The sequence below is a fragment of the Girardinichthys multiradiatus genome, chromosome 18 (assembly GCF_021462225.1).
Source record: "Girardinichthys multiradiatus isolate DD_20200921_A chromosome 18, DD_fGirMul_XY1, whole genome shotgun sequence".
NCBI lineage: Eukaryota > Metazoa > Chordata > Actinopteri > Cyprinodontiformes > Goodeidae > Girardinichthys > Girardinichthys multiradiatus.
Window position 1 is genome coordinate 50187806 of NC_061810.1, and position 14950 is coordinate 50202755.

At 44.2% G+C, this 14950-nt stretch overlaps 3 protein-coding genes across 6 annotated transcripts in view; all 3 read left to right on the plus strand.

The window, feature by feature from the left end:
- The first annotated feature begins 133 nt into the window (after positions 1-133).
- Positions 134-6183, plus strand: LOC124883829 (presenilins-associated rhomboid-like protein, mitochondrial). 2 transcript variants are annotated; one of them, XM_047391205.1, is made up of 10 exons: positions 134-290; positions 1309-1510; positions 1587-1727; positions 1810-1858; positions 2578-2673; positions 2753-2902; positions 2986-3056; positions 3134-3235; positions 3311-3408; positions 5705-6183. In XM_047391205.1, exons 1-10 carry the CDS (start codon positions 214-216, stop codon positions 5820-5822), a joined length of 1104 nt encoding a protein of 367 aa, XP_047247161.1. In that variant the 5' UTR covers positions 134-213; the 3' UTR covers positions 5823-6183. The 2 variants fall into 2 exon arrangements, with proteins under 2 accessions (XP_047247161.1, XP_047247162.1); XM_047391206.1 differs by having other exon boundaries at positions 135-290; positions 1312-1510.
- A 136-nt stretch (positions 6184-6319) lies between these two features.
- LOC124883830 (claudin-1-like) lies at positions 6320-12181 on the plus strand. Of its 3 annotated transcripts, none has more exons than XM_047391208.1 (6): positions 6320-7603; positions 9037-9435; positions 10388-10552; positions 10732-10813; positions 10894-11007; positions 11307-12181. In XM_047391208.1, the coding sequence occupies exons 2-6, from the start codon at positions 9219-9221 to the stop codon at positions 11398-11400; spliced, it is 672 nt and encodes a 223-aa protein (XP_047247164.1). In that variant the 5' UTR covers positions 6320-7603; positions 9037-9218; the 3' UTR covers positions 11401-12181. The 3 variants fall into 3 exon arrangements, with proteins under 3 accessions (XP_047247164.1, XP_047247163.1, XP_047247166.1); XM_047391207.1 differs by having other exon boundaries at positions 9197-9435; XM_047391210.1 differs by having other exon boundaries at positions 9197-9435; positions 10732-10759.
- A 2244-nt stretch (positions 12182-14425) lies between these two features.
- The window catches only part of LOC124884207 (exocyst complex component 3-like protein 2), a 57427-nt gene continuing 56902 nt past the window's right edge, over positions 14426-14950 (plus strand). Inside the window, exon 1 of the mRNA XM_047391977.1 lies at positions 14426-14672. The gene's annotated coding sequence lies outside the window, so the exon portion shown is untranslated. The remainder of the gene's footprint in view (positions 14673-14950) is intronic.

Below are 14950 nucleotides of genomic sequence, written 5' to 3' on the forward strand. Positions count from 1 at the left end.
TTCTTTTAATGTTTTATGTTCATCAATTTCGTTTTATTTTGAAAATCCAGACGGATGTAATGATGCGTCTTGCTGACACTTTTTATGGCTTTGTTTTTTTCCAGTTAAGCTCTGTCACCTTCTGTCCTCCAGGTGTCGCTGTGCTTCTCTGGCTGCTTGCCTCCGTCTTGACCCGGTAGCGGTCAGACCTGCCGGCGACTAAAGGACCCCATCATGGCCTGGAGAAGCTGCTCGGTCCTCTGCAGACTGACCGGAGGAGAGCCGTTCCTGTGTTCCGTGAGGGGAGGCAGGTCAGTCAGCAGCCGGAGGAAAAGCAGCCGCTCCCGGCTAGTGTATCAGAGAGCTTCGCTGGGTGGAGTTAGCATCTGTTAGCATCTGTTAGCATCTGTTAGCATGAAGGACAGTCAGATCCAGCTTATTGGGTTCATAACGTAGTTAGCTGCTGTGGCTAGCTGCTGCTGATTCGGCTCAGTTTTACTCTTAATTTGGCTAATTTCTTAAAATTAAAGCATTTCCATCAAATGTTACAGAAACATTCAAGAAAGCTGTTGTTTAATCTGACTTATAAATAAAAATGACTCTGATAACGGATTTTTTTAAATTTACCTTCTGAGTCACAGTTAGCATTAGCACATCTGGCTATTTCCTCTGAACTCAGTAATAATTCATGTTCTGTTGGAGTCAAGTTAACCATCTTCAGTTATTTTTTGTGCTGCAATAAACTGATCACATAAATGTATTTGAATATTTTCTGTCGAGGCTTTAAATCACTTTACATTGAATTTTAACTATAAAAGTGTAATTCAATGTTTTGCGCTGCATAAATGACAGATAAAGGAGGGGAAGCAGAAGACTAACATCAATAAATGAAATAGTAAACAAAAACATTATTCATTTAAAATAAAAGATAAGTAAAAAAATATATATTAGCTAAAGAAAACTAAATTAATGTCTTATATTGTTAAATAAAAATAAATAAAATGCTGAAGAAAACAAATAAATACATGAATTCTAAAAAAAAACTTAAAGCTCAGCAGCTGTGTCCGTATCTTTATCCGACTGGAATAAAACATTCAGCTTGCGTGACGTTCCAGACCCATTTTACACGGAAGCTATTCCCATCCTGGAAGTGAATAGTTTTCCCCACATGTCCTCAGGGTGAGGACTGATCTGATCATTATTATTTTCTCATGTTGCTGTTATGATCCTCCATGAGATGTTTGAGATTTCAGGTCAGAATGAAACAGCACCTGGTTCTGCGGTCAGGTTAGACGAGGACCTGCAGATCATGTTTTACCCTGTGTCCAGCAGGTGGCCTGACAGCTTCCAGCAGAGATGTGGCTTCAAAAAAGCCGCCAGAAAACCAGAACCAAAAAAGCCAGAGGATCCGGTTCCAGCTCACACTGAGCCCTCTGAGGCTGTGGTCCAGAACCAGGTCCCCATACAGACTCCCTTCAACTCCGCCCCAACTTTCAGCCGACTCGTCAGGCCATTCCTCTTCACCGTGGGGGTAGGTGGAGTTTACCTGGCAGAGCTGATGATGACCTCATCAGTGATGTCACAGACAGATGCTAACTCCATGTCAGTTTACAGGCTGCTCCTTCGGCTCAGCAGCCATCTGGCAGTATGAGTCACTCAAATCTCGAGTACAGGGGTACTTCAGCGAGCTGCGAGCTGATTGGTTGGAGAAGGTGCGACCTCAGAAACGAGGAGATGTCCGCAAAGAGGTGAACAACGAAATGTAGATTATGGTCATCAGTAGGATAGGAGGAGATGTAGGAGGATAATTATTGGTTGTTTCTGTTTCAGATCAACCAATGGTGGAACAGCCTGACTGAGGGCCAGAAGACGGTCACAGGTGGGTTCGGTTCTCAGATTCTGGTGGAGATTCCAGCCATTAGGAGGGTTGCCTCAATCTTAAAGTCGACATTTAGAGGTTGTTCCCAGAAACTATTCAGGAGGAGATTTACAAAGCTGTGCAGTTGCTCCATTTTTTGCACGGTTTGCCCTCATTCTGTGCAGATTGAATGACCTAATTTCTCACCCAAACACTCCCATGAAGTGCAGCAGTTTGTTTCTGCACCAGGTTTCAGTTCTTCTCTCTACTGCCACAAGCAGAGCAGATGCGGAAGTGATCATTAACCAGAGCTCCTGGTTCTGACCAGCTGGAGGTGCTCCCCCAGACTTTGGGAGCAACATCTGACTTCTTCGGAGAGGAGTCCCATTCAGATTGATGTTTTAGGATTAGAACCGACTGATGAACCAACTCTGGTTCTCTGAGCAAACTGCCTCCGTCTGTTCAAATATCTGCAACTCTGGAACATTTAGAGTCATTCCAACTGTTTGAGAGGAGACCAGAACCAGACGTTTACTTCAGGTTGGTTCTGGAAGAGGACGGGTTAGATTTGAGACGACCCAGAGACATTTTAAGGGGATTTTATTAGAATAAAACCAATTTTTGTGGTCAGGTTTTCTACATTCACACTTTTTTCCGCTATTTATCTTCTCCCTCCAGAATCCTGGATGGATCTACATATGATCACACCAGGTCACGTTTTCTTCCTCTTCTTCCCTCAGGAATCATAGCTGCGAATGCTCTGGTATTCTGCTGCTGGAGGGTTCCCTCCCTGCAGCGCTTCATGGTCAGATACTTCACCTCCAACCCAGCCTCCAGTGAGTGGCCTCTCTGATCTGTGACCCGTGGAGCAGATGAAACCGTGAGTAACCCATCTTGTTCTTTGTCCTCCTGCAGAGTCCCTCTGCTCTCCGATGCTCCTCTCCACCTTCAGCCACTTCTCCTTCTTCCACATGGCTGCCAACATGTACGTCCTCTGGAGCTTCTCCAGCAGCGCCGTCTCCATGCTGGGCAGAGAGCAGTTCATGGCCGTCTACCTGTCTGCAGGTCTCACTCAGAGCTCCATATAAACACGGTCAGTTTGCTGAGCTGAGACGGTCGGTGCTGAACTCTTCTTCTCCTCTGTCCAGGTGTTATCTCTACGTTTGTTAGCTATGTTTGTAAGATGGCCACAGGGAGGTTCGGTCTGTCTCTTGGAGCGGTGAGCACGGCGTTTCTCCTTTGGTCTCCTGCAGGATTCAGGAACTTCTTTCCAACCAGTTTTTTCCTGTTTTCCAGTCCGGAGCCATCATGACCGTCCTGGCTGCTGTTTGCACCAAAATACCCGAAGCCAAACTGGCCATCATCTTCCTCCCCATGTTCACCTTCACCGCCTCCAACGTAAGAGCCTCCGCCCACCTCGTCGCTGGCTGTGTCTGATCCACCTTCATCGTCTGTGTCGTCTTGTGTCTGCAGGCTCTGAAGGCCATCGTTGCCATGGATACAGCAGGTTTGGTGCTGGGATGGAAGTTCTTTGACCACGCTGCTCATTTAGGAGGAGCCTTGTTTGGGATGTGAGTTTTGTTTTCTTCTGATTTCAGGATTATCTTTCTGATCTTTATTTTCCAGTCTGACCTGAATACAGTCTGTCAAAAGAAAGTACACCCTGTTCTAGTTCTAGGGTTTTAGTATCATGCTTAAATAATCTGGTATTCATGATGTGAAGCTGCCTCCAGGTGAACAAGAACACCCAACAGATTCCACAAAGTCAGTATTCACTGAACTAACATAAATCCAGTGGCTGCAAACCAAGCCCACATCATCACCCCTCCACTACTGTACCTGACAGCTTGTATAAAGTCTTTGTGCTGATTTGCTGTGTTTCAATTTCTCCATCATGGTCAAACATCTCTACTTTGGTCTCATCTGTCCAGAGGACATTGTCCCAGAACTCTTGTCCTTCATCCAGATGCAGCTTTGCTAACCTGCCGCCATCTTGTTTTTAGAGAGAAGAAGCTTTCTTCTACAACCCTTCCAAGCAGCCATACTGGTTCAGTGTTTTTCTAACTTTCCTGTAATGACCTTTAACCTGCTAACTGAGAACTGTAGAGTCTCAGATGGACCTCTTGGTCTTTTGGTCATTTCTCTGAGCCTCACGCTCTGACCTTGGGCTGAATCTGATGGGACGTCCACTCCTGAGAAGATTCTAAGATGTTTTCCACTTAGGAATAATCTTTCTCTCTGTAGAACCATGAACTTTGGGTATTTTGGAGATGACCTTTGAACCCTTCCCAGATAGATGAACAGCAACAGTTGCTGGTCTGACCTCCGTGTTTCAAACTGAAGGCAAAAAAAGGTAAAAACTGAATAAATCAAATAAAACAATCAATGTAAAACCAGGAAAAATCCAGGCTAAAACATTGATAGCATTGAGATAAATGATTTTCTGGTTTTGTTCTGATTTTATTTAAAAAGAACAGGATCTAAATCTATAAAAACTGAAAAACATCCAGATGAAACCAGGATGAAATCTGGAAAATCCTGACTGAGACTTTCCCTCTAAAATCCAGATTCTTTACAACCGGAACCGATCAAATTAAAGAAGAAACTCACTGGCTGGTTGACGTTAACACTGAACGCAACAGAAAGCTAGCTCAGTTAAAAGCCTTGTTCACGCTGCAGCAAGTGACCAGGTCAGACTTTTTAGAACAAGTGTGAACGTCTGGTCCATATCTGACGTTTTCAAGTCACATTTGAGCCACATCCATATGTGGTCCTGAATCCAACTCCAGTGGGAGCGACCAAGGCAGATTAGATGTGACTTTCACGTAACTTTCTGTCGCATTCGTCACAATTTTGCGCCGCCCAGCAGGAAACGGTAGCAGTTAGTAGAAGAACTGCACAGAGGAGAGACAGCGAGACGTTAGAGTTTGTTAAAAAACAGAGAAAACTTTATTCAAGCCTAATTAAAAGGCTCATAGGAACTGCCTGGATGTGGGACGTAGTTTGCATTGTAAAATGCATATACAACCGTTCAAACAGAGGACTTTAAAATGCTATCGAGGTTATCGAGCATGTGATGATCTGCTCCTGCTGCAGTCCAATACGCTGGATTACATCAAGTCTTCCGCCTGAGGAGTTTGAGAGGAGAGGTGCTGGCATATATGATTAAAAGTTGCCCTTGACATGATAAAGTTCTGAATATATTGCTCTCTGTAAAGCTGTTAACATCCCTGTCCCACCATTGCTGGCTGTGTCTCCACATCCAAACAGTTTGTCTCTGAATTGGAGGTCAGATCTCCCTAAAACTGCGAGTTTTTCTCTCGTTTTCTTCACGTGTTTCCCACACAGCGCCCGCTAACAGTTAAACCCATAACATCTACTTCTCCGTGTTTACTGCTGTGCTGCTCACAACATCAACATGAAACAATAATCAGAACGGAGCGTAACATGACGTTGACAGATAGATGATCATTACTGCATATTTTAAGCATGACTGAGGTTTTATTTCTTCTCAACTTCATCTTTAACGCATGATGGTGGTTTGGGTTCTGCTCTGTGTTTCACTTTACTCTGAGGTTGGATTTAAATACTTGTAGAACCTGCTCAAGACCCAATTAGTTTTCTGTGTCCTGATACATGAAACCCCAGAACTGAAACAGGGTGTACTTTCTTTTTACCGGGTCTGTCGATGCTAATCCAGGAAGTTTGGCAAACATCTCGTTAGTTAGGAGGAGCAGGCTGTAATTCCCAGTCTGATCTGTAGGAGGCAGCGTTGTCTGCTTGTATTACATCTGAACATCTGTTTTGGGCGGGTTCAGACAGGTCCAGGATGTATTCGTTAATCTGACGAGTTGCGTTTTTCCTCAGATGGTACATCCTGTTTGGCCACGAGTTGATCTGGAAGAACCGAGAACCTTTCGTCAAACTTTGGCACGAGCTGAGAACCCGGAGCAGTGGCGGCGGCGGTCCAGGCGGTGCGGCGTAGGAGGCAGAACCATCAGGACTGTGGGAACCAAACACTTTTAGAGAATCATGTAAAGTTGTATAAAATGTACAGAGAGAACTCCACGTGATCTACGAAGCAATTTGATCTGGGATCAGATATTTATTCAACCAGATGACGTCTCAGCAATGAAACTGTGATTCAAGGTTCTGATGTTTTATAGAAAACGCTCAAGTTTTTACTCTTCTTTGTTTATTTAAACCTGAAGCGGAGACGGCCAATGAGATCAGGAGGAGAAATCACTTTTTTAATGAACTGATTTGATTGGACAGAAGCTCCATGCTGTACTGCTCTTTATTTATCTTTGTTTTCTTTCAAATAAATCGGTGAAATGATGATAAAAGGAGCAAAATGCTAATTAGGAACCAGAAAGCTGGTTGCCATGGTGACCCCTGTCTGTTCTGGGGAGCGGCGAATGAGGCGACTCAATGAACAGGTGTGTGCACCGACGCCACGCCGTCGCCATCTTGGAGAACAAACAGCGAGTGTAACCATAGCAACGCATGCAGGAATATTGGAGGGTTTTCAGATAAAATCAGAAAATTTAATTGATGGGTTGAACCCACAGCAGAACCGAACAGCAAATGTTGTCTGAAGCGTCAACACTTAGGCTGCAGAACATCAGTGTTATGAGTCCGAAGGTGTCAGTGGCCTACTCAAAGGAAAGTGTGTCTGTTGGTACCAGCAGGTGGGAGTTTTCCTTCTTTTATTTATGTGTCTGCAAACAGCCACAAGCTTTTATTTTGAAAAGCTAAAAGTATCTGATGAGTCTGAAAACGGGTCCAGCTAAGGCCCTACAGCGGCAGGGGACCCACTGAGTGGACGGAGACAGAAACGCCTAGGTTCTGATGTAGAAACCAGACGTGGAGATAAAACTGTGGCCATGAAAGGAGTTTAAATCACAAAGGTTCTGGGTATTTAACTGGGTCAGAATCTGAACTGACATCATCAGTGAGTTTAAAGTTATGTTGCAAAATAAGGAAAAAATGATCAAACTAAGATGGATCAAAATTCTGCTCGAGTCCAGTAAGGTCCAGCTTTCTGTAAAACGAACTCATGGTTCTGTTAGCAGGAGAGCTGGGTTTACTTCTCCTTAGTGTCTGTAGCAGAAATGTCGGACTTTTCATCATTTTTGTCCAACGTGACGAAACATTAAAACATCTGATGGTTGAAACTTTATTGGCCAGAGTCGTGTTGGCAAAGAGCTTCACAGAGATGCACCATGATCAGGTGAGTAAGCGTGCAAACATTGAGTCTGAAGTCCACCAACGGTCAGAGACCACAGCAGATCCACGGTCCTCCTGAACATGGTCACTTCATAGGAACTTCACTGAAACGTCCTCACTGAGGTTCTCCTGAAGAACAGCAGCAGACACCCAGTTTACAGCAGTAATACACACCCTGCCTCAGAACAATTCAATGTTTTTATGTGTAAATAAATTAAATATGAGCAAAGACTTAAATAATAGAGTTAAAGTTGGAACTGATGAAAAAACGACTTTAGTCAATTTAAACCCTCAGAAACAGTCAGAGCAGCAGAAGTTGGGTTACAACAGAACATCAGCTGAACATATAAATGTGTAGTTATATATCTGGAGGTGGATTCCTGAGAGTCCATACTGGTGTGTGTGTTCAACCCTTCCCAGAGTTCATCGACCTCAGACACCAACGGACCTCAGATCAGGTTGGATTCTCACAGAGACGATCGCAGACGCCTCAACGCATCTGAAAACCTCAATTCTACCTTGAAATCAGAGCAGAAGGTAAGAAATGGTCCAACATGTTGACATGAAACCAGTTTGGTTGATTTACCAGAACCTGAGGGGATCGGAGAGGAACCGGGAGCCTAAAATCTGGTGCAAGCTGTGGAAACTTTAGATCCAGCCAACATGTCTTTCATTAGCAGCTTATTGATCTGTTAAATCCTGAAGGATTCCTGGAAAATTCCCATTTCAAAGACCGCTAATGGGATCGTCAGCCAATCTGGAGGAACACGGGCGAGTAGTGAAGGTATGAAGAAACAAAGTCATGAAGCTGGTTTATCCCTGGTTGGGAATGATCCACTTCCAGACCAGGTACCAGGCTTCCAGGCTGGACTCAACATTAGAACTCATTCTAGCTCACATTGAAGAAAGAACACATCTTCCTGCACTTTGTTTTCTCCACCCGTCTGAGGTGGGATTATATCAGTTAGTTAAAACTTCCTCTTGGTGAAGAATAACTCCAACGTTCTCCTGTAGAACTGGAGGTCAGAGTTCATTTATCCAGGGTTAGTGGCTCTTTGTACGATTCCTGTGTGTCTAGGTCCCGGTCCTCCAGAAATGATTCAGATTCCAGATCAGACTCCTCCACATAGACCATCCCCAGACCTGGAGGAGCATCCCAGCTTCTGGTGGAAATGACCTCAGAGTTAGAGGACATCTAACTTCTTCCATGCATACTGGAGGGATTTGCAGCCCAGACCTTTGGGACATGAAGTTCTTTCTCAGTTAAACTGTAAATATGCGCCTGCAGGTCAAACATGTTGCATCAGTTACTGCATTTTAACAGCAGTTTGTTTTCATGAGATGCTTTGAAAAGTTTGACGTGTGGAGTTCTTCTTTTACCTTAAAGGTTTTTGCTATTTATCTTTAATTCAATTCAGTTTATTTATATAGCTCCAATTCACAACACATGTTGTCTCAAGGTTCTTCACAACAGTCAGGTTCATACATTCCAATTAATCGTAACCATTGAACAGTTCAGTCAGATTCAGTTATTTATTCAAATTTAATAAAAAGTTTTTCTATCTAAGGAAACCCAGCAGATTGCATCCAGTCAGTGACTTGCAGCATTCACTCCTCCTGGATGAGCATGTAGAGACAGTGGACAGTCACTGGCGTTGACTTTGCAGCAATCCCTCATACTGAGCATGCATGTAGCGACAGTGGAGAGGAAAAACTCCCTATCTTCTTTCCATTGATTTCCTGTAAAGCACTTTAGGTTGCCCACTGTTTTGCTGGTGCTGTCCAAATAAACGTGCAGTTCTTTACTAAAGGTTCTATTATTAGCGCTTGTTTGGCTCTGACAGCAGTAAATATAAACTGTCCAGTAAAAGCTGACTCAGAACTGAAGAATCAAAAGTTCCAGTTCTGTATTACCAGCCACAAATAATTCTGTCATATAGGACTTTACATAATGTTGTGTTTATCGACAGCTTTTCTGCTCAAAGGTCATCAAGTCAGAACATCCAGATATGCTTTAGAACTCCAGAGGACCATGAACGGAACCCTGAGGAACTACACAGAAAATAGCAGCTGCACAGTGGAAGACTGTAGCTGCTGAATCCCACCATTCCCTTCATTTCCTGCTTCCAGGTGTGTGCGGACATCAGTCAACATGGCGGTGTGCCTCCAGGTTCTGGGTCTGATTCTGGGCATTGTGTCCTGGTGTCTCCAGTCCAGCTCTACCTCCTCTCTGAAGTGGAAGGTGCGGAGTCAGGCGGAGACGGTCACCTCCAGCTCGTGGCAGTTTGAAGGTCTGTGGATGAGCTGCGCCGCCACGTCACTGGGGTCCGTTCAGTGCAGCAGGTTTAAGACGGTTCTGGGCCTTCCTGGTGAGCGAAACCTGAACTCGTAAAGCTCGCTTTACCCAACAAATGATTTAAAGTAGTTGAAGCTTTCTGTGATCTAAGCTCCTCCACAACGTTGTGGAAAGAGCACCCTGCTGTAGAGACTCTAAAACACAGAACAGAAACATTTTCCAGCCAGACTGACGTATAAACGAGTCAGAAAACATTTCCTGATCTTCCATACTTACCGTTCCTGCTCAGTCTGCTGGTGGGATTGAGTCTTTCAGATCAGTGCTCAGTTGAAAACAGCCGTCACTTTTTATCATGTGGAGCTTTTACCTGATTTCATGAGTGTGTTTGAGGTTCTACACCTCCTGACCACACAATCTTCTAAAATATACTGTGAACGTTGTTATACCTAAAACAGAACCTCTAAAATGTCTAGAAACCATACAGAACATCTGGACAACTTATTATGGGTCTTATGATCTAGACTTGCGTGTCTTTCCCTCTCTCCCCCAACCACAATTATCGCACTCAATCTAAAAGGTTTTTCACGACGGCTCTTGATCCTGAAACAGAAACTCTAGATCATATGAATGTACAACGCTTCTAGAACGTACTATACAGGTTTCAAAGCATATTATGGAGAAATGAGAACCTTCCGTACCATTACTAGAAGTAAGATGTAATATAAATGTTTTAAAACCTCCCATTAAGGCTCCAATGTTTCCATGAAGACTTTAAACTGTTTTATAAGTTGTGTCACAGCTCTTAGGCTCGGATAACTCTGAAAACTTTCTTTAATTGCTCTAAAATAACATGAAGACCTCTGTCAAAAAACTAGAAGTGATAAATCAAGTTCTAATGTGCTGTGGGGGTTTTCTAGTCTAATGTACTGCAGAGACTTAACTTACTGTTTGGTTGTAACCAAACGGTGAAGGCAGGAAGGCTCTAACACTCACTCTAAATGCTTTAAGCCTGTCTGTGTCTGCAGCTCACCTGCAGGCCTGCAGAGCTCTGATGATCATATCTCTGATCCTCGGCCTCGCCTCCATCGTGGTCACCGTGCTCGGACTCAAGTGCACAAAGATTGGCAGGACGTCTGAGAAGGTCAAAGAGCAGATCGCGCTGAGTGGAGGGCTCCTGTTCATTCTTTCTGGTACGTGATTCTCAGAAGCTGGGCTCAGTCAGGATCACTGAGGGAAAGGAGAAGGATGAGATCTTTTAAAGAAAAACACCTGCAGAAAGCCTGGAGAACAAAAGAACCAGATCACAGTAGAACTCAGGGCTGGATCAGGACCTTTGGCCCGGGCTGAATGTGTGTGTTTTGTCCCTCAGGTGTCTTCAGCCTGGTCGCAGTCTCCTGGTACGCTGCCAGAGTCATCAACGACTTCTACGACCCATTCCACAGTGGAATGAAGTCAGTGTCCTGCAGACACGTCTGTACCTGTGTGTGTGTGTGTGTGTGTGTGTAACCCTGAGTGTGTGTTTGTGCTACAGGTTTGAACTGGGAACTGGTCTGTTTCTGGGCTGGACGGCCTCTGGTCTGGCCATACTGGGGGGATCTCTGCTCTGTTACACCTGCAGGAGGAGCTCCTCCACCCCCCCTGCGAGGTAAACGCATCCTGCTGACCGTAACACTCACCTGTGTCCACATGGGGGCACTGTCACATCCCTAAACTTCTGTTGGAGATTTTCCTTCACCCTGCGTTTTGTCTTTCAGGTGAAATCAGTTAAACTGTACAAGGTTTGGGGTCATATTGTTGGTTAGATGATCACTAGACCTGGTTCCCAGGATCAGGGGAAAGGGAAAATATATTCAGATGTTGAATACGCAACACAATCATTGCAAGAAAATAAGGCTTTTTAAACGCAAAGGTCTGTCCTCTGAAACCCCGAATGTTCTCTTGCAGGCAGTTTTCCTTCTACTCCAACACCAGCGGAGGTCAGAGCATCTACAAAGCAGCTCCAGCCTTTGAAAACAGCAGCTCCAAAGCTTACGTTTGACTCTTGCTGATCCAACCATCCTTCTGCAGCGCTGAGAACCATCTCCTTCTGATCTAAAACCTGCAGGGCCCACTCTCGGTTTTAGATATGTCCCTGCTCCACATTTGTGATTGCAGTATAACATCAGAACATCTAAAACATGCCCTGAAGAACAGTGGTGGGGAGCACTGCTGGAAAGAAACGTGTTGTCCACCAGGTGTCTCTAAAGATAACACAATTAGTTTGGCAGATTACAGCATGATCAGACCGTTTATTTATTATAACAAGTAAATTTAGTAAATTAAATATGTGTTTTCTGATTTTTCCCTTCCTCGATTTTTTCGTTTAATTCAGAAGGTCTGTAGTTTTCAATTTCTTCCACCAGATAGCAGCAGATAATTATGAATGATTCTTCTGGAAAACGTAGCCTGATCCTTCCAGGATCCAAGGGTCTGAGTTCAGACCGGTTAATGAATGTTTTTACTTGTTTGTTTCATTTTATATGGAGGAAAAATAAAATCCAAATGAAAAACAAAAGTGTGTGTGACACTGTGATCATCTGTCCCTGCCATCTTCATTTCAGCCCTCTGGAGATCCTACTTCTATGCATCCATGTACCTTCTGTGGGGTTTTCTTCTCTTTCTCGGCTCCGTATCCAACATCATGTGCATAAAACATCCACTACCCCTCCTCTGCACATGTCTGCACCATATCAGCATCTCTAAGCTGAGCTCTAATGCTGACATTCTTATTTTTAATCCTGTCTGTTTTGGTCCCTGTCAATAAAATTTGAACCCCTTCACCTCCGTCTTCTGTGTTTTCTTAGTTTCACCATCTCCAAACCATGTATTACAACAGTTCTCATCTTGGAAACCTCCCCTTTCACTTTTGCAGCTTTCCTTCTGTCACAGATCTCACTCACACTCATCTTCATCCATCTCCACCTTGCCTGCTCTCTCTCCTCCACCTCTCTGTGCTCTGTCTTTGGATGGTTTCCCCTAGGTTTTTAAACTCATCTATCTTCTGTACCTCTACTTCTGTACCTTTACTGTTCCACCTGTCTCCCTTTCATTCACTCATTTGCATTTCTCCTTTCCCCAGACCGTGCTTCCATTTTCCAGCTCTCACTAAATATCATAAAATCATCTACAAACCATGAGCCGACCTCTGTGATCTTGTTTGTCAACCTGTTCAACACCTCAGCAAACATGAAGCAGGTAAGAGCTGATCCCTGAACCTCACACCTCACCACCGTCTCACTCTCCTTAAAAACAAACGAGCAAAAAAGCACATTATGGTTTTTTGCTTTTCTGTGCATTCATCAGACAGAATATGTTTCTGTAGAATCTGTAGTCATGATGCAGAACAATCAGACGATGTAAAATAGTGTTTTACAGAGCTAAAGGAAAGGTGCATGCTCTGTCCTGGTTCCTCTGTCTGTTTCTGCAGATTTGCAGGACGAAGGTCCACTCGCCTTCCGGATCTCAAAAATCTCTCATCACATTTTAATGGAGGGAAATCTTATCCAGCCGACACCCTGAAGGACACGCCAGGAGGAAAGGAGTGTGTTATTATTCCAGCAGTATATCACATGAAAACAGGAACATGCATTAATTCAGCTGCTAACAGATCTACAGACTGAGCAGGTCCCTGTACTCTCCAGCCTCACTGGATCAGCTGGGAGCTACAGTTGATGGGTAGAAAAAACGGCTCAGTATGGGATGGATTTTGGGCTCCTGATTGGTCCCATTTGTGTGGACCTTGCTAGTTATTCTTAGGCCCAGTGGTACTGATCTGGGGGATATGGGCCACATCATGAAGAGAAGAATTCTACCATGAACTGTTAAGCTGCTGAAGTCTAAGGTTCTGCAGAAAAACTGGAAAAATTACAATGCCTTACAAAAGTATTTACACCCATGTGTTTTTCCATGTTTTTCCTTGATAAAAGCCCAAACCTGAATGTATCTTAAGAAGATTTCATGTGACAGAGCAACACGAAGTAGTGCATAACAGCGAAGCAGCAGGGAAAATGTTACATGGCTTTCAACACTTCTTGAAGTGTGGCATGAATTTATATTTAGCCCCCCTGAGCCAGAATTCTGTAGAACCAACTTAGTCTGCAGGTCTTTGGGGTTTCAGCTGAGGCTCAGTCAGATGGGATGGAGAACATCTGTGAACATCAGTTTTCAAGTCTTGCCCCAGATTCTCAGTTGGATTTAGGCCTGGACTTTGACTAAGCCATTCTATCACATAGACATGCTTTGATCTAAACCATCCATTGTATCTCTGCCTGTATGTTCAGAGTGGTTCTCCTGCTGGAAGGTAAACCTCCACCCAGTCCCAGGTCTTCTGCAGCCTCTAACAAGTTCTCTTTCAGGATTGTCCTGGATTTAGCTCCATCCATCTTTCCATCCAACTCCAACCAGCATCCCCACAGCATGATGCTGCCACCACCGTGTTTCCCTGTGGGAATAGTGTGTTCAACGGGCTGGATTTCCTCCACACAAAATTTTTGTAAGTAGGCCAGAAAGTTTCATTTTGCTCACATCTGAGCAGACCACCTTCTTCCACATGGCGGGCTTTGTAACTAACTGCTGGCAGGGCTTCTGATGACTTCCTTCTCATCACTTGTTCATGAGGGACAGGCAAAGTTCAGCGGCTCTTCCATCCATCCATCCATCTGGGTACGATTGTGGAGTCTGAAAGCTGCGAAGTCATCAGATCACAAAATAAGATAAATACTTCAGTCCTAAGTCGCTGTCTGATGAATCATCGTTGTTCACCTCATGTGACTCTCAGTTAATTAGTCTCATAGCTAATTAGGTGACTAATGGTGTAATGAGTGTGTGTGTGTGTGTATGTGTGTGTGCGTGTGTGTGTGTGTGTGTGTGTGTGTGTGTATGTTTATGTGTGTGTGCTCCTGGGACAGGAAAAGGAAAAGATGACCATTTCCTGCTGCAGCAAGAAAATAAAACAAACAGGAAACAAGGAGCAGAGCTCACAGGGAGCTCAGCCCGGGAGAAACCAGGAGATCCAGGAGAGAGGAGAACACATCGGACTTACTGCTGTAGAACATCACAAAACCCAGCAGAACTAGGAGGTGGAAGAACCTGAAGAATCTTAAAGAACTCAGCAGGATCTGGTAGACTGGAGCAGAAGAGGAAGAAACTGGGATGTCCATAAACCCTGCAGGAACATCTTAGGGAACCTGAGAAGAACGTGAACCTGAGTGGACTCAGCAATGTCTTCAACCTGACGGGACGTTCTGGATTTTTCTGTTTCTCTGTGAAAAGGTAAGATCAGCATCTTCATGCATATATGGTTCCGTGTGAGTTTGGTGCTGACTGTGTGGTTCACAAAAGGTGGATTTAAACCAAACTTTTCAAATCTGAATCAGAGAGATTTTCCAAGACGGAACCAGATCCTAAAGTTCAAGGTTCACAGAAACTGCACACATGGATGAGGGCAAGTTTTTTCCCATCTTTAATCTGCACACAGACCAGCATCAGCCCAGCAGCTGGTGTTTCATCAGAACCATCAGGTCATGCTTTCTGCAGCTCCACACGCTGCA